General features: G+C 48.3%; 1 protein-coding gene across 1 annotated transcript; it reads left to right on the top strand.

The window, feature by feature from the left end:
- The first annotated feature begins 6,844 nt into the window (after positions 1-6,844).
- LOC142463156 (histone H3.3A) lies at positions 6,845-12,387 on the top strand. The gene is made up of 4 exons (XM_075565522.1): positions 6,845-6,965; positions 7,978-8,123; positions 11,512-11,665; positions 11,951-12,387. Exons 2-4 carry the CDS (start codon positions 7,996-7,998, stop codon positions 12,077-12,079), a joined length of 411 nt encoding a protein of 136 aa, XP_075421637.1. The 5' UTR covers positions 6,845-6,965; positions 7,978-7,995; the 3' UTR covers positions 12,080-12,387.
- Positions 12,388-15,315: the final 2,928 nt, after the last annotated feature.

The raw sequence follows: 15,315 nt of genomic DNA, 5'->3' as shown, positions 1-15,315 counted from the left end.
AGTCTCTGGACCACGACTCTAACCCCAATCCTAGACGGTTCAGCAACAATTCCCGGTCCTCCAACTCTATGAGTGCTCATGTTCGCCCGGAGGTCTCGCGTGAAGGGGGGGGTACTGTAAGGAATCCGCTCCGCGGTTTACTGGTTGCCTTACCTTGCAGACCGGTGCAGTTCTGGAACAGCTCTCCTGATGTTTGCTGCAGCCTGGATTCACTCACCAAAGCTATACACACTCCCTCTGGTATCTACTGCAGCTGTGCAGCCTATCACTGCAACCTAGACTTGCATTCACTCATTGGAGCAGTACCTTCACACCCCCGCTGGGGATTGGCCCGCTGGCCTTTAAGTACTGCTTTCCCACAATGCTCCTTGCCGAGCATAGTCCTTACTGGATGTCACTATCGTTCTGCCACAAGCCCCCCCACTCCCCTTTCCCCCCCCCACTCCCCTTTCCCCCCCCCACTCCCCTTTCCCCCCCCACTCCCCTTCCCCCCCCACTCCCCTTTCCCCCCCCCACTCCCCTTTCCCCCCCCACTCCCCTTTCCCCCCGCTCCCCTTTCCCCCCCCGCTCCCCTTTCCCCCCCACTCCCCTTTCCCCCCCCCACTCCCCTCCCCCCCCGCTCCCCTTTCCCCCCGCTCCCCTTTCCCCCCGCTCCCCTTTCCCCCCCGCTCCCCTTTCCCCCCGCTCCCCTTTCCCCCCCTCCGCTCCCCTTTCCCCCCCCGCTCCCCTTTCCCCCCCCCTCCGCTCCCCTTTCCCCCCCCCCTCCGCTCCCCTTTCCCCCCCCTCCGCTCCCCTTTCCCCCCCCCCTCCGCTCCCCTTTCCCACCGCCCTCCGCTCCCCCTTTCCCACCGCCCTCCGCTCCCCTTTCCCACCGCCCTCCGCTCCCCTTTCCCCCCGCCCTCCGCTCCCCTTTTCCCCCCGCCCTCCGCTCCCCTTTTCCCCCCGCCCTCCGCTCCCCTTTTCTCCCCGCCCTCCGCTCCCCTTTTCCCCCCACCCTCCGCTCCCCTTTCCCCCCGCCCTCCGCTCCCCTTTTCCCCCCGCCCTCCGCTCCCCTTTTCCCCCCGCCCTCCGCTCCCCTTTTCCCCCCGCCCTCCGCTCCCCTTTTACCCCCGCCCTCCGCTCCCCTTTTACCCCCTCCGCCCCCCTTTTACCCCCCCGCTCCCCTTTTACCCCCCCCGCTCCTCTTTACCCCCCGCCCTCTGCTCCCCTTTTACCCCCCGCCCTCCGCTCCCCTTTTCCCCCCGCCCTCCGCCCTCCTTTTACCCCCTCCGCCCCCCTTTTACCTCCCCGCTCCCCTTTTACCCCCCCCGCTCCCCTTTTACCCCCCGCTCCCCTTTTACCCCCCTTGCTCCCCTTTTACCCCCCTTCCCCCTCTCCTCCTCCCCTTCCCCCCTCCTCCTCCCCTTCCCCCCTCCTCCTCCCCTTCCCCCCTCCTCCTTCCCTTCTCCCCCTCCTCCTCCCCTTCCCCCCTCCTCCTCCCCTTCCCCCCCCTTCCCCTCCCCCCTCCTCCCCTTTCCCTCCCCCCTCCTCTCCTTTCCCCTCCTTGCTCCAGGATTGGACAATCTCGTTCACCAGGGGGAGGAGCTGGGTGTGCCAAAAAGGAACAAATAGGATGTGAGGAGCCAGATGCACGTGTACTTATACAAGCTACAGACGTGTATGCAGAGCTGCCTTACCTAATACACTATGGAAGAAATTGGCCACGTTTATGAGCTTATCGGAGGAGTCCTAGTGATCAAGGACAAAGACGGAACTCTCTTGCTGGGAGTTTGCCCTCTATGCAACCATCTGGGTGGAGAACTCCAGGAGATAGGTAGTTTCCTAATCTGTCGTGTGCCCTACTTGCGGCCTAAACCAGAGGAGGTTCGTTGGCCTAATCCCAGTAGGAGTACTGAGGAGCTGCGTATGCTTTACACCATGGTGCGTAAGCTGTCGGTGCTGACTCAGGGATCTGCCGGCAATGCCACCAAACATTATCAATGGTTTATGAACTGTTTTATCCTGACCTGCAAATTGTAGCGGATTACCCAGAGACAGACTTTACCATGGAGCTACACTCGGTGCGCCACGTGGGGCGGAAAGAAAGTTCCCTTCTGGTCCCTACAGCCTGGGTGAGTGCCTTCCGGAACATGTCCACTGCCACCCCGACACCGGAGCTGTGCTCTACCGTGTCCACCGTGACGCCACTGTCAAGCAGTCAACCATCAAAGCTCCGCGGAGAAGCACCACCTGCGTACTGTGAGGTGTGGTCTGCTGCCACTCCGGTAAGCAGCTTTGAGCGGGAGAACCCTACGGAGGTGGCCACCATTGATGAATCGGAGGACGAGACTGATGACGTCTATGAGGTACCTGCCGAGACTCCCTCCATTCGTGCAGAGACCTTCCACGTACCCGAGTCTGATGTCGAGCTGCAGGTTCCGGTGATCGTTATGAGTGACCTGCGAGAGATCCAGGATGGCTGGGGCTGCTGGAGCAATTCCCCAGGGAAGTGTCTGCCAACACCACCCCAGATGGCATCAAAGCAATACCGATTGCAGCTCCAACACCGGGAGAAGAGAAGGCCAAAAAGCTGGCCGGACGGGCTTACCAGCTGCTGCTACCTCTCCGGTGAGTGACTGGCCTTCTGTAGACCCCTTCTTCCTTCATTGCAGGGAGCGGAAGGAAGAAAAGGACTCTCTCGACTCTGCAACCATGGCAGAAGCACGATTTCTAAAGGCTAGAGGCCGCGGTCAATTAAGCCTAGCCGGGACTGTGGACATGTCTATCGCTCCTTTTGGGGAGACTCCCAAAAGTTTTCTCTTGGCCACTTTGCCCCAATCTGCCCCAATCTGCCCGACAGCCCATACCGACCCAAGTCCTAGCAATAAACCCCTAACCCCTCGGCCCTTGTCCCCGGTGAGTCCCATGGCTCCAAGTAGTAACGTGAACTGTAATAACATGCCTGGACTATCTGTGGTGAAGGCCTTGCCTTGGGGGGATCAGGTGGAACAAGGTGATGTGTCTCTGTTAGATCCAGTATCTGTGAGGACAGATAAGGATAGCATGTCAGGGTCAGTGCTCAGTATATCTCTAGTTAAGGAAGAGAGTATAGAAACACCTTTATGGAAAGGATCACTATTTTGGGTGTTACCCGGTACAGTCAGAGAGAAGGGTCTCATGAAATTCAGCAGGGCTGAGAGAGTTCTAGTACAAAGGTTCCGCAAGATGGGTTTGAGTTTCCATATCTTCCAGAGAACCTCATGAGGAGTGCAGAAGAACACAGGATGGCGTGGGTGATGGAAGCTATATTAGAGCACTTAGTTAACACTACCAGAGGCTCCAAGTCTTGTGAATTTCATAGGGCAAAACACCTACTCAAACTGTGGGTCGTGGGCTGCAACATCCACCCAGATAGAGTAGAATATATCTCTGAGTCTGGAAGAAGGCGGTGTTATTCCGTAAAGGTAACTGATAGACAGGGCAATATAGTCAAGAAGCCCGATCCGGCCCACTACTACTGAGGTAGGCCAAGTACCACTCACATTAGATCCAGGTTCCAGCTGGAGATGGATATCTGTATGGTACTATTGTGTTAAAATGTATTAAATGTAAACACATGTAATGCAAGGTTGTTGGTACAGTATGCTGATGTTGCGCATGCTGTATTCCCAAGAGGAGACGTTGGAATTTCACAAGGGGGAGATTGTAGCCTAGCCTCCAGCCGCTACCTATTTCCCTGGGCCCTACCAGTGTAAGTCTGTTAGGTACAGGCAGTGTATGGGTTAATTCCTCCAGAAGACCTAGTGTGCTATTGCCCGTCACGTGCACGCGCTCATGGTGGCAGCGTCGCTACGTGCACGCTTGCGTGCGCACGCCCGGGACTCTTCTATGCTTGTATATTGAAGGTAGCATAGTACTGGCAGCAATGTAGCGTGTCAACGCTGCTGCAGTTTAGTGAGACAAGTAAATTTGTCTTTTCAGGCTGCAGTCGCGTGAAGTCAGCATCACGTGAGCTGGTTCAGCCAATGAGAACGAACCAGCTTCGTGACGCGACCGTGACGTGTTCGCCGCGCCCCCCCCCCCCCCCATCGCCTCCGATCGCCTTCCCTATCTCCTGCAGCCAAGAGCACAGATCGCTGGGGCTGCAGGAGTGCGCACGGTCGCGACGCCGGAACAATCATACGCAGAGCAATGAAGGCGCGATTTTTCAAAAGACTTTTGAAATGTATATTGCCACGTGAGTGGTTCAGCCAATGAGGGCGGAGCGCTCACGTGACGTCATGGCCACGCCTGCAGTGCAGGTCTCGCTCGAGTGACGTCACATGGTCGTGCGCACAGCCGGAGCAATTATAATCGAGGCCTAACAAGTATATCCTCAGCAGCAAACCTTTTCAGACCTCACAGGTCTCTTCCTTAGTAGCACCGCTGTACCAGCTCTCCGCTGACGGATATGTGGAGAATAGCAAATACACAGCAACCAAGGCTAATATCTCTACTAGAACTTTTACCTATTTTATCCTCTGATATGTTTCTGTCTCTCACTTGGGTTCTCTTTGTGTTTGCAGGAACTGGTTCTCCTTCCTTTTTTTTTTAATGAGCAGCTGTTGCCAAATGTAAGATGTACTTTTTCTTGTTTCTTTTAGAAATGCCTGAGAAACCATTGCATGATGGGGGTTGTGTTCTTGTGTCACATGTGGTTCTTATAGACTACTTTTTTTTCTTAACTGTTTAAAAAAAAAATAATACAAAACTGTGAACTGAGAATATGGCTCAGTTGTGTGGCTATGTGCTCCACTGGCAATAAAACACAAATCACGCAGGGTTTCTCCCTGTCATACGTGTGGAGTTTTCTTTGTATAATATGAGTTCTGAGCCAAGATTGTTCTTTAAATTACTATCATTGTCCTGCTTTTTTTTTTTTTTTACTTTGCTGACAATGTTTGTACTTTCAGATTAGAAGCTGTTTATCAATGCCTCCCAGCAGCGAATTTTCTGCAAGAATTTAGGATCAGATTATGCCCCATGCTTGCAGCAATCGTTTTATTACTTGAGGATGAATTTTGCACCAGTTTTACACCCGCAAAACTTGCATAAATAATACCTATATGGCTAGGTTCACTCAGGTGATAGCCATTATCACCTGCTCACAACAATTCACCTGGATCTTCATTATCAAAGTTTCAGTAAAAGGTAATGAAGAGCATTGGTTTCCTTTTAACTGTACAATGCTGTTGGGCCGCGCATATAGTGACCGCAACGCGGCGTGACGTCACCGCTAGCAAAAGTTGTATTTTGCTTTGCGGCGGCGGCGCGGGCGACCAGGGCATTGATTGGTTCAGGGTCTGTCACAATTTTCCGGAAACCAATGCAACTAAAATTTCACAAGTTCGCCGAACCAGTGCTTAATTCTCTCATCTGTCCGGGTGGCGGTCGGCGTCTACTAGCATCTCCCGGCACCTTTTTCCTGCATATCTTCTTAATAAGGCAGCGCAGCGTCAAATGGCGCTGTGTTGCCATGCCAACAGGAACGCCACGTGACGTAACCGCATCACGTGACGCCCCATTGCTATGGCAAGGGGACGCTACGTGACGTCATGATGTTACGCGGCGTCACATTGTCATGGCAACTCGGCGCCATGTGACACCGCGCAGCCATATTGAGAAGATTTGCAGGGGGGAACATGCGATGCCGGAGCATGTTGGGAGACGCCTTGACATTGAGATGGCTTGACATTTAAATCACTGCCCCAAAGTAGCAAGCTGTAATTTACACTTATCACCACTTATACCAAGCAGGGTGACAAAGGCAAACCTTTAAGGCTGAGCTCAAACAGAAAGCTACCTTACTGCGTGTCTGCGCCTGTCTGCTGGGCGATGTGTGCTCATCCCCAGCACACAGAATGACACGATTAGAGGCGGGTGATTGGCTGGCGAAGTACACGTGACGCGGCTGCTGCTTGAATTTACAACTTGTGCAGCGGCGTCAACGCTGTACTTCGCTGACAGGGATCGTGTTCAGTTTGAAAACTCCCATAGAACACAGCGAGAGTGGCGAACGTGCGCGCGCGCACATCCGCATCGCTTTCTGTCTGAACGAGGCCTAAAACACAGCATGATGTGCAAAATAAGACTGCGTCCATAGACACTTCGCCCGTGCAGAGACGCGCAGAGGCTGAGGGAAAGCGGGTGCTTTCCCTGGCCATGGTACGCACACCGAGCTGGTTCGCACTCATTGGGCGAACCGCTCACGTGACCAGCCCATCGCGCCAAGAAATCAGTGTTAACTGATTTCTTGCGCAATGCGCACCCCCACCCGCTTCCGCACGTACGTCGTATAGACGCGATCACTGCCCTTAGGCAGCCTGATCGCTCAGCGTGCGGACGCGTCTGCGCGTTCGTCCATACCATGGACACAGCCTAATGTGAAAATATCAATTTGCAATTCTATCTACAAACCCATATTCTTTGGGATAATATATGTATGTCTATTTATATAGCGCCATCACAGCAGTAATACACAATATGTTAATATATAACACATAATGGGAATAAGCGCTTGAGACATAAAAGTAACATTAGGAAACAGGAGTCCCTACCCTGAAGAGCTTACAATCTAATGTCATGTTATTTGTATTGATCTAATTTCAGTTTGTAACCATTTTTGTAGGCTCTTTAATAACCCTATTGATTAACCCATGGGCTTACATGTTAACTGTGCATTTGTCACCATTATTTTGTATTTGATCATGGTTGGCGGTTAGATTTCAGTAAGAGCCAGGGGCTCGTTTTCCCGCACTTTTCCAACTCTCCAATCCGCTGTGACTTCAGTGCACCTCGACCAATAGGAACAGAGCCCCAGGGAAACAAAGGCATACGTCAGTCATGACGTCAGGCACACTATAAATATCAGGGTGGCGCGGGGTCGCAGACATAAAGACGTTACTCGATTCGTTATTCGGTTGGCAGCGCGCTCCCGGGAGTGATCGGTAAGTAACCCCCCAACCCCAGGTTTCGTACGTACGGTTTAAGTAGTCAGCGGATCCCCGGTACCGAGAGGAAGCGGATAGGTTCGGTAATGGCTCTCGGTTGCCGTGTATCACCGGGTAAAGACCGCCGGTTACGACTTAGTTATAAAAGGATGTGTTTTAAAAAAAAATGACGATTGGGGGGGGGGGGGGAGTTGGTGTTTCTGAGCCCCCCTTAGGATGGGGTGGGTGGTCAGAAAGAGACGGGAAGGTGTCTCTCCACCTCCCCGGATCTCTGCCGTCAGGGCGCCATGTTCTCTCGTCGCTCGGGGAGAATGGAGGGAAGAGACGGGACGTGTGCAAGAGCTGCCGTGTAATGGAGGCTGTGTGACCCTGTCCCCCCACGCCGCGGGGCATCCGTATACCGCATATTGACCCTCTTTACATCGCGTGGTCCTCTCCCCAGTGCTCGGTTAACGCCTGGTGTCGGTCAGTTGATATAAGCTGAGCAGCAATGGTCGTTTATTTATATTTTAAACGGAGCATCCCGTTTTTGTATGTGATTACCCTAACAAAGCGGCGTGCCACGTTAACACTTGCCGCTCCAGAGCAGTTATATAGTGGCCGAACTGCACCATTGCCATAGAGTAGTAGTAGTAGTAGTAATACTAACGTATTGTCGGAGCAGCTATTAGATTTTGTTGGTGCTTTGTGTGCAACGTTAGTGATGGAACTCGCATAATGGCGGGTGGCGCCAGTGTCACAGAGCGGCCGCTAGGGGCAGCAGTCACGGGATTCCTGCTTGCTTTGTACTCGCTGTGATGGCCCAGCCATCCACTCCTACCTCCTTCCAAAGGGACCTATGGCCGCTCTCTACGTGGGCATCTGCCTCTAATTGGGAATACTTATTGACCTTATGAAGGGAGATCATGGTGGATGTGGGGAGGGAGCGCCATACAACCTCCCTTTCTCAAGGCTACGTGTTTGTAAGGCAAGTCCGGTTTAGAAATGTTATGTTCCCTTTTTGTTACAGGCTTGAAAGTGAAACGCAATGGCTCGTACAAAGCAGACTGCTCGTAAATCCACTGGTGGAAAGGCCCCAAGGAAGCAACTGGCTACCAAGGCTGCCAGGAAAAGTGCCCCATCCACTGGGGGCGTCAAGAAACCTCACCGATACAGGTAGGTCGTTACCCAGTAGCATATAACTGTATTTATGTACATGCTGTAAGCCTTTGTGGAGGGCTTCTATCATTTGGTTACTTCGCTGTTGTGAGAACACGTTGCATGTCAATGTTTCAAAATTCAGAGTTTCTGAAAGGAAATATAGAGGGCATTTATCAGTCCCACCACTCCCATCACCATTGTGGTTTTTAAAAATGTTTTAATGCACTTGTAAGCTATGTATTAGGGATTGCAAACTACTCACCAGAGGTTTAATCAAGGTGACGTCAACTCAAGTGTCGGCTTTTCTGTAGTAGGTATCATCACTGACTGCTGCAGTATCGCCCAAATAATTTTTCATGCTGTAACTGTGGGTGATTGACTGACTCAGTTTGCAAACATGGTATACTGGTGCATTGAATGGGTTTCACAACCGCTTCCATTTTTTAGTGTTGAACTGGGTCCTAAAAAGTGACAGGTACCTGGGGAAAATAGAAAAATTACCCGGTCGGTTAGGTTAAACCAATTAGTTTGAAACAATTGATGGGTGTAGTGAAATTAACCATTCTTGTGCTCATGCTATAAGAATTGTACACTATATACCAGCAGTGTGCAAACTGTCTGCGCCCCCCTTACCTGCTACCTCCTCGGTCGCGCCCCCACCACTCGCCTCTAATGATGCGTCAAATGACGCTACGGGGTCGTGGCTTGTGGTGTCATTTCCCGTTACGTCTCCATGGTAACGGCGTCATTTGATGCTGCATTGCCATGGAGACGTGTGGACAAGAAGCCGGTAAGTACATTTTGCAGTGGCCTTGCGCTCTTAGCACAGGGCCTCTGTAACAGGGTCTCTTTTAGGCTTCTAGAATGTGCAGTGCTTAAAGTTTTTGTAAAGTAAATGTTTGCCCTGGGAACCCCCTGACTTCCACACTAGTGGCTACTTGTTTTGATTCATACATTTTGCCAGTTTGCCTTTAACCTTGGTCTGGTTACTTTTCTTCTCTGTCTGACTCTGTACTGTTGCAGACTCGCAATAATGAGTTCAGTTTGGACGTTTTTCCAAGTTTCCTCTGACGACAAGACGAAAGCAGTGTGCAACTTGTGTCATTCTGTTTTATCACGAGGAGGTACAAATACAAGAACCTTTGGAACATCAACTTTAATGAAACATTTACGTTTCAAACATTCAGAGGCATTCAGACAAATGGATGAGAAGAAATTAGATGACCCGATTGCGGGACCATCGCGTCCAGATAAAGGACAAACATTGGAACAGTGTTTGGACAAAATGCAGTTATGGGATATTAATAATCTTAAGGCAATTGCAATTCATTATAAAATTGGAGAAATGATGGCTCTGGACAACCAGCCTTTTTCTATAGTAGAAAATGTTGGGTTTATTAATCTTGTGCAGTCATTGGAGCATCGATACCAAATACCTTCAAGAAAATATTTTACAAATAATGTTGTTCCTACTATTTACGATAAATGTTGTTCAAAAATTCTAGATTTGATGAACATTGAAAGATCACTGACACATTCGATCTCCTTGACATCTGACATATGGACCTGCTCAGAGACTAACGAAGGTTTTTTAAGCCTCAGTGGGCATTGGATCACTGAGGAATTTAAGAAAATATGCGTAGTTTTAAATGCTCGCCATTTTCCAGCAATGCACACAGGTATTGCCATTAGTGATGCATTAAGTGAAATGCTACAACTCTGGAAATTAAGTGCTGAAAACAATATACACTTATTGCTTTGGGACAGCACACTTAACATAAGTGGGGTAAATATTACTGGTATGAGAAATGAGTCCTGCTTCATCCATAGTCTCCAATTGGTGCTCCATGATGGCATATTTTCTGAAAAATCTATTGCAGACTTAATATCAAAGTGCCGCAATATTGTTACTCATTTTAATCACTCGCAAGTAGCTTGTACGAAGCTGAAGGAAATACAAACCAACTTTTCACTTCCACAACACGAGTTGGTACAAGACGTAGCAACGAGGTGGAATTCAACGTATCATATGTTGAAGAGGATATTTGAACAAAAGCAGGCCATCACATTATACTCATCAGATCACAACATACCCAACTTGACTGCTGACAATTTTAAGCTGATTGAAAATGTTGTTGTACTATTGGAACCATTTTTCACCGTCACAGTCGAAGCCAGTGCAGACGAAGCTCTTATTTCGATGGTGATTCCAAATATAGCTGCTTTAGAGCGCTTTCTCAGCAAAGAACAAAATGACAAAGGCACCAAAATGATGAAAATAGAACTGCTAAAATCTTTGCACGCTAGATTTCATAATGTGGCATTAAATAAATTGTATGTGATTGCCACCGTTTTGGATCCACGTTACAAATTTACATTTTTAAAACCAAATATACGTGTTATCGCTAAAACTTGGATTATAGAAGAAATGAAAAGTCTGTCTCCAATATGTGAAAATAAAGAAAAAAATGACAAACCACAAGCGCCTACAGAAGAGAAAAATGATGACGGAAAAATTCAAGATGTGTGGGCTTGCTTAAATGAAATTTCGTTTGAAAATGAAAGCCAACAAGAAGAGTTTTGTACTGAGGATAATAAGTCTTATTCTAAAGAAGAGAGGCAATTTGAATATTTTCTTAAATGTCCTAACATCCCACATAAAGAAAATCCATTAACTTGGTGGGCAAAAAATGCAGCTATCTTTCCTGAATTGTCAAAATTGGCCAGACGTTACCTGTCAGCACCTCCAAGCTGCATACCCAGTGCGACGATGTTTAGCGAGGCAGGAATCCTCTATGAAGAGCGGAGGAATAAATTCCCGCGAAATGCAGAAAAACTATTGTTTCTTCATCATAATCTCCCATTGTTGAAATTTAATTATTAACATTATGACGGCACTTAAAATATTAAGATTTCATAAAGTTTAAAATGTTGTAAGCTGGTACTGTTAACAAGTTAAGTATAATTATGCAGCATATTATGTACAATGTATAATTAAAATTGTTTCTCTGTCAAGTTCATAAAATTTTGTTTTTGTTTTCTATTTTTGTTTATTGGCTAATGAGGGACTCAGTACCTGGTTCCGGGTAATTTCCAGGTACTGAAAATTAGTGGGTAATTTCCGGGTACCTGGTACATCACTCTAGTTGTAGTGTTTTTCAGCACAGGCAACACCCATCTTCCTCTTCATTGGCCCCCTTACAGGGACTGGCTGGGTTGGAGTTAGACACTTGCTTGACATCCAATGCTCAATCTCTAGAAAAACCAGAAATGGCTAGATATTGGAAGCACTATTTTCCGTCCTGTATAAGAGCTGCATGTTTTAAATTGTATGTCAACATTTGCATATTTAATGTTGCTCTTTGTATTTCATACCTAAATACTAATGGCAATTTGTGTGCAGGCCTGGTACCGTTGCTCTGAGAGAAATCAGAAGATACCAAAAGTCTACCGAGTTGTTGATCCGCAAGCTTCCGTTTCAACGTCTTGTGAGGGAGATTGCCCAAGACTTCAAAACGGACCTTCGGTTCCAGAGTGCTGCTATTGGAGCTCTACAGGTATGTTACAATTAAACAACTAGCACTATCCTGATCGTTTGCATGGTGTAGCTTTTCAGCTCTGCCTAATTTTGATAGTGTTTAAAACAATTTACTAATATCAGATGTCTAGTTAGTGACTTGATATTTGTATTTTTCATATAGAAACTAACATCTGTTCCACTTCAACAATTGCTAATGCAGTAAATATCTGTGGGGTTTTTTTTTTTTTTTTCCATAAATCTAGTTTGAAGGTTTGTGGTAACAAAGCTGATCTCGTATAATTTTTGTTTCTTTATTGTTTAGGAAGCAAGTGAGGCATACCTGGTCGGTCTCTTTGAAGATACCAATTTGTGTGCCATTCATGCCAAGAGAGTAACAATAATGCCCAAGGACATCCAGCTAGCAAGAAGAATCCGGGGAGAGCGTGCTTAACTTTTACTTGCAACTCGCTTTGGGAACTTAGAGGAATTTCTTTACTTTTTTTTTTTTTGTACAAAGTGTGATGTCTTTATTTTATAAAGGGTTTGTTAACTGTAGAGTAGTTGAAGTAAACAAGTAGTAAACATTTTATATGACATTCCCTAAATCCTCAGGTTTTTCAGAAAAATAAATCTGTATTTGCAGCTAGTCTACTTTTGTGACCCTTTCCATTAAAAATGAGTCTGCATGCTGAATCCCCCTTTTTCCATACTTTGGTATATCAGTGTAACTCCATTGTAAATAAATTTTCCACTACCTCACTCCTGATCTTGCAGTTTGAGTGCATTATCGCATAAAGCAGGGGTATGCAAACCTTTTCCCCTGCATCCCCCACTGCCTTACCTTGTCTTTGGTGTGAAATGACACTGTGGGGGTCACGTTGCCATGTCTGTCACGTGACCTTGCGGCATCAATTAATGCCGCGTTGCCAAAAGTAAGGGAAGTTACAGAGTCTTCACACTATTCACCCAGCCTTGGAGAAGAGTGCGGTGCCTCTGCAATTACAGCGCCCCTCCCTCAAATCCTGTGCAGCCCTGGCCTAGACTACAGAATAGTATTGTAAGAGTTTTGTCCTAAACACGCACAAACAAGTTCTGTTTCCAATTGTAACTGTATGTATGGTAATCACTGGTCTTACTCCCACATACAAAGTATATAGCTAAATTATGTTCTGAGCTATAGCCCAAAACAAGATTCAGTTCACCCCTGCAAACCAAAGAAGGTAAAAGCTGCACTGGGGGAAGTCTGTCTCCTGTACTCCCTGTCATGACTGCGACAGATGTAATACAGGATGTGGTTGGTGGTTTCACGCCATGTCGGTGAGAGCCTGTTTTGCCAGGTTTTAGGAGTGTAAGGAAGTGAGCATGGGGCGGGAGGGATAAAAGCAGGAGAAGTTATTTCTTTGATATCAGCAACAAAAATGGTGCACGCAGGTATAAGGATCTCTAAACAGCTGTTTGACTAATAGTGGTCAAACAAAGCAATTTAATGTAAAGAGAGCAAACAAATCTCACAAACAGCATATTTCACAGGGCACTATCAAGATGCAGCTACCCAAACAAATACTCCCCCAGCGAGGGGTAAACCCAGGAGGAAGGGGGACAAGGAAGACAATGCTGATCTACACACTACAAATATCACAAGAGTGCAAAAAGGAACACAACCCAAAAATCATGGGGGGTGGCTACATCCCTGGCACTTGGCCCATTCTCATAAGGTTAAGTCTATAGTGCTTAACCGAGCGCATAGCCGTGCATGCTGCAGTCCCATCGATCTGAATTTGGCTGCAGGAGATTGGGGAGGTGTGGCAGACGCGTATCGAAGCTGATTTGCCCTCATTGGCTGAACCGCGGATGTCATGCGGCAGTGCTTGAAAAGATTTTTAAAATTCTCAGTCATGCCATCGCGCACATGGAGCGGCATCATAGGCAGTTTGTGATTGACGCGCAAGCGTGCACTGTATAATCTCAGCCTTAGCCTGCGTTTATAGTACTGGCTACGGTGACAGATGTTGTGCGGTGACGTAGCTAGTACATGCAGTCCGTCGTGGGTGAGATGGCTGATATTACGCGATCACGAAGTCAAATAATTTTGACTTACGCGATCGCAGCGTGACGTCCGCGGCTTGTGAGCGGTTCAGCCAATGAGGGCAAACCACTCACGGCACCACCTCTTACACCCCGTCGCCCTCTGTACAAACTCCTGCACTAATCAGGAATCGCTAATACAACGGCTGATGTCACGTGGTTGCGTCAGCCTTAGGCCGTGCTTATAGTGCTGGCGACACGACCGATGACGTCATCCATCGCCGTCGCCACCAGCGAAAGTTATAATTAGATTTTCAGCAACATCACGAAAGGGGGTGGTCCGCAGTCTCTGATTGGTTTAAAGACGGTCACATGTGGCGACTGGCTCTAAAAAAATCAAATAGACCTGGCTATATTTTTAGCCACGACGTCGCTCCGTCGTGCTTACTAAAAGCGCAGCCTCAGACTGCATCCATAGAGGGGGGGAGCTGTGCTGAGGCTCGCCTGCTGAAGCTGCGATTTCATGCACATGCAGGCGAGCCAGCGGGTGCGATTGGGAGGTGGGGGGAGGCGGGGCAGTGACATCGCTGGGCCAATTGCCCGTGACGCACTGCCGTCAACGGCGCTGTGACGCTGCTTCGCGCTGATTGGATGTTTTCAGCCGACAGCGCGCTGAAAAAACAGCTTGGCTGTCGGCTGAAAAATCCAACTCCTCAGCACGCCTGCGGACGCTCGCGTAAGCCCCCTCTAAAGACATCCTCATTGAGGATGCCGGGGCTCAGCGTGGAGCGTCCGTACGGCTCAGCGCGGCTTGTCCTTCTATGGACGTGGCCTAAGAGTGGTACTTCCCTTCAGGAGGAAAAACAGAGTCCCATAGCTACAATTTAACCTGTGTGTACTTAGTTTGTAGGAAGGTGATGTAGAAAAGATCATCTTATCTGCTGCTCTGCAACTCATCACTACACCATTTAGCATGCAGGAGTGTGTCCCCTCGGGGAGTATTTGTTTGGGTAGCTGCATCTTGATAGTCTCTGCAATATGCTTTGTTTGAGATTTGTTTGCTCTCTTTACATTAAATTGCTTTGTGTTTGACGACTATTGGTGTCACGGCTGTTTATGAGTGTTGCAGGTACTCTTACTTTATTATGGTACGGGCCACAGCTTAAATGAGCAATGGTTTACATTTAAAGCAGCAATACAGGTTTCCTTTATATTTTTTTATTGCAGGATTGAACCAGTCTCCAGACCTGAAATGTCTTAATTTCAGTTCCAGGGACCCTGCTAAATACTTCTGTAGCTGATGCCGGTATCTCTGGAGTTTAAATGTCCAGGTCACATGGGCCAATAGGAAGCCACTTCCAATTGGCCCGCAGGACATTTAAATGCTCCAGTAGGCACACAATTTCCTAGCTTTATAAATACTGGCGATACTGCTGTGGAGGTGCGTATCTGGAAGCGTGGGAGGGCAGAGCTGAAATTAACACAGTTCAGCTCTGGAGGTCCTGATAGATATCTCCAAAGTTTTGCATTCTAGCCAATCAGCTCTGAGTTGCAGCTCAGCTAGGAGGCAGCATCAGCCAGACGCCCCCCCCCCCCCCCCTCCCTACATATGCAACCCACAGAACCGGGAGTGTGTGTATAAAGCAAGGGTTGGAGCTGTAC

The sequence above is a fragment of the Ascaphus truei genome, chromosome 11, assembly GCF_040206685.1.
Source record: "Ascaphus truei isolate aAscTru1 chromosome 11, aAscTru1.hap1, whole genome shotgun sequence".
Classification (NCBI taxonomy): domain Eukaryota; kingdom Metazoa; phylum Chordata; class Amphibia; order Anura; family Ascaphidae; genus Ascaphus; species Ascaphus truei.
Note: the sequence above shows the minus strand (reverse complement) of the source record. Positions and strands in the feature narration are given on the sequence as shown.

What these genes read in the sequence shown, in the direction of transcription:
- LOC142463156 (XM_075565522.1), top strand. Translation starts at nt 7,996, where the DNA reads ATGGCTCGTACAAAGCAGACTGCTCGTAAATCCACTGGTGGAAAGGCC. An exon ending in AAGAAACCTCACCGATACAG is followed by an intron (nt 8,124 to 11,511) that starts GTAGGTCGTTAC and finishes ATTTGTGTGCAG; the next exon opens with GCCTGGTACCGTTGCTCTGA. An exon ending in CTGCTATTGGAGCTCTACAG is followed by an intron (nt 11,666 to 11,950) that starts GTATGTTACAAT and finishes TTTATTGTTTAG; the next exon opens with GAAGCAAGTGAGGCATACCT.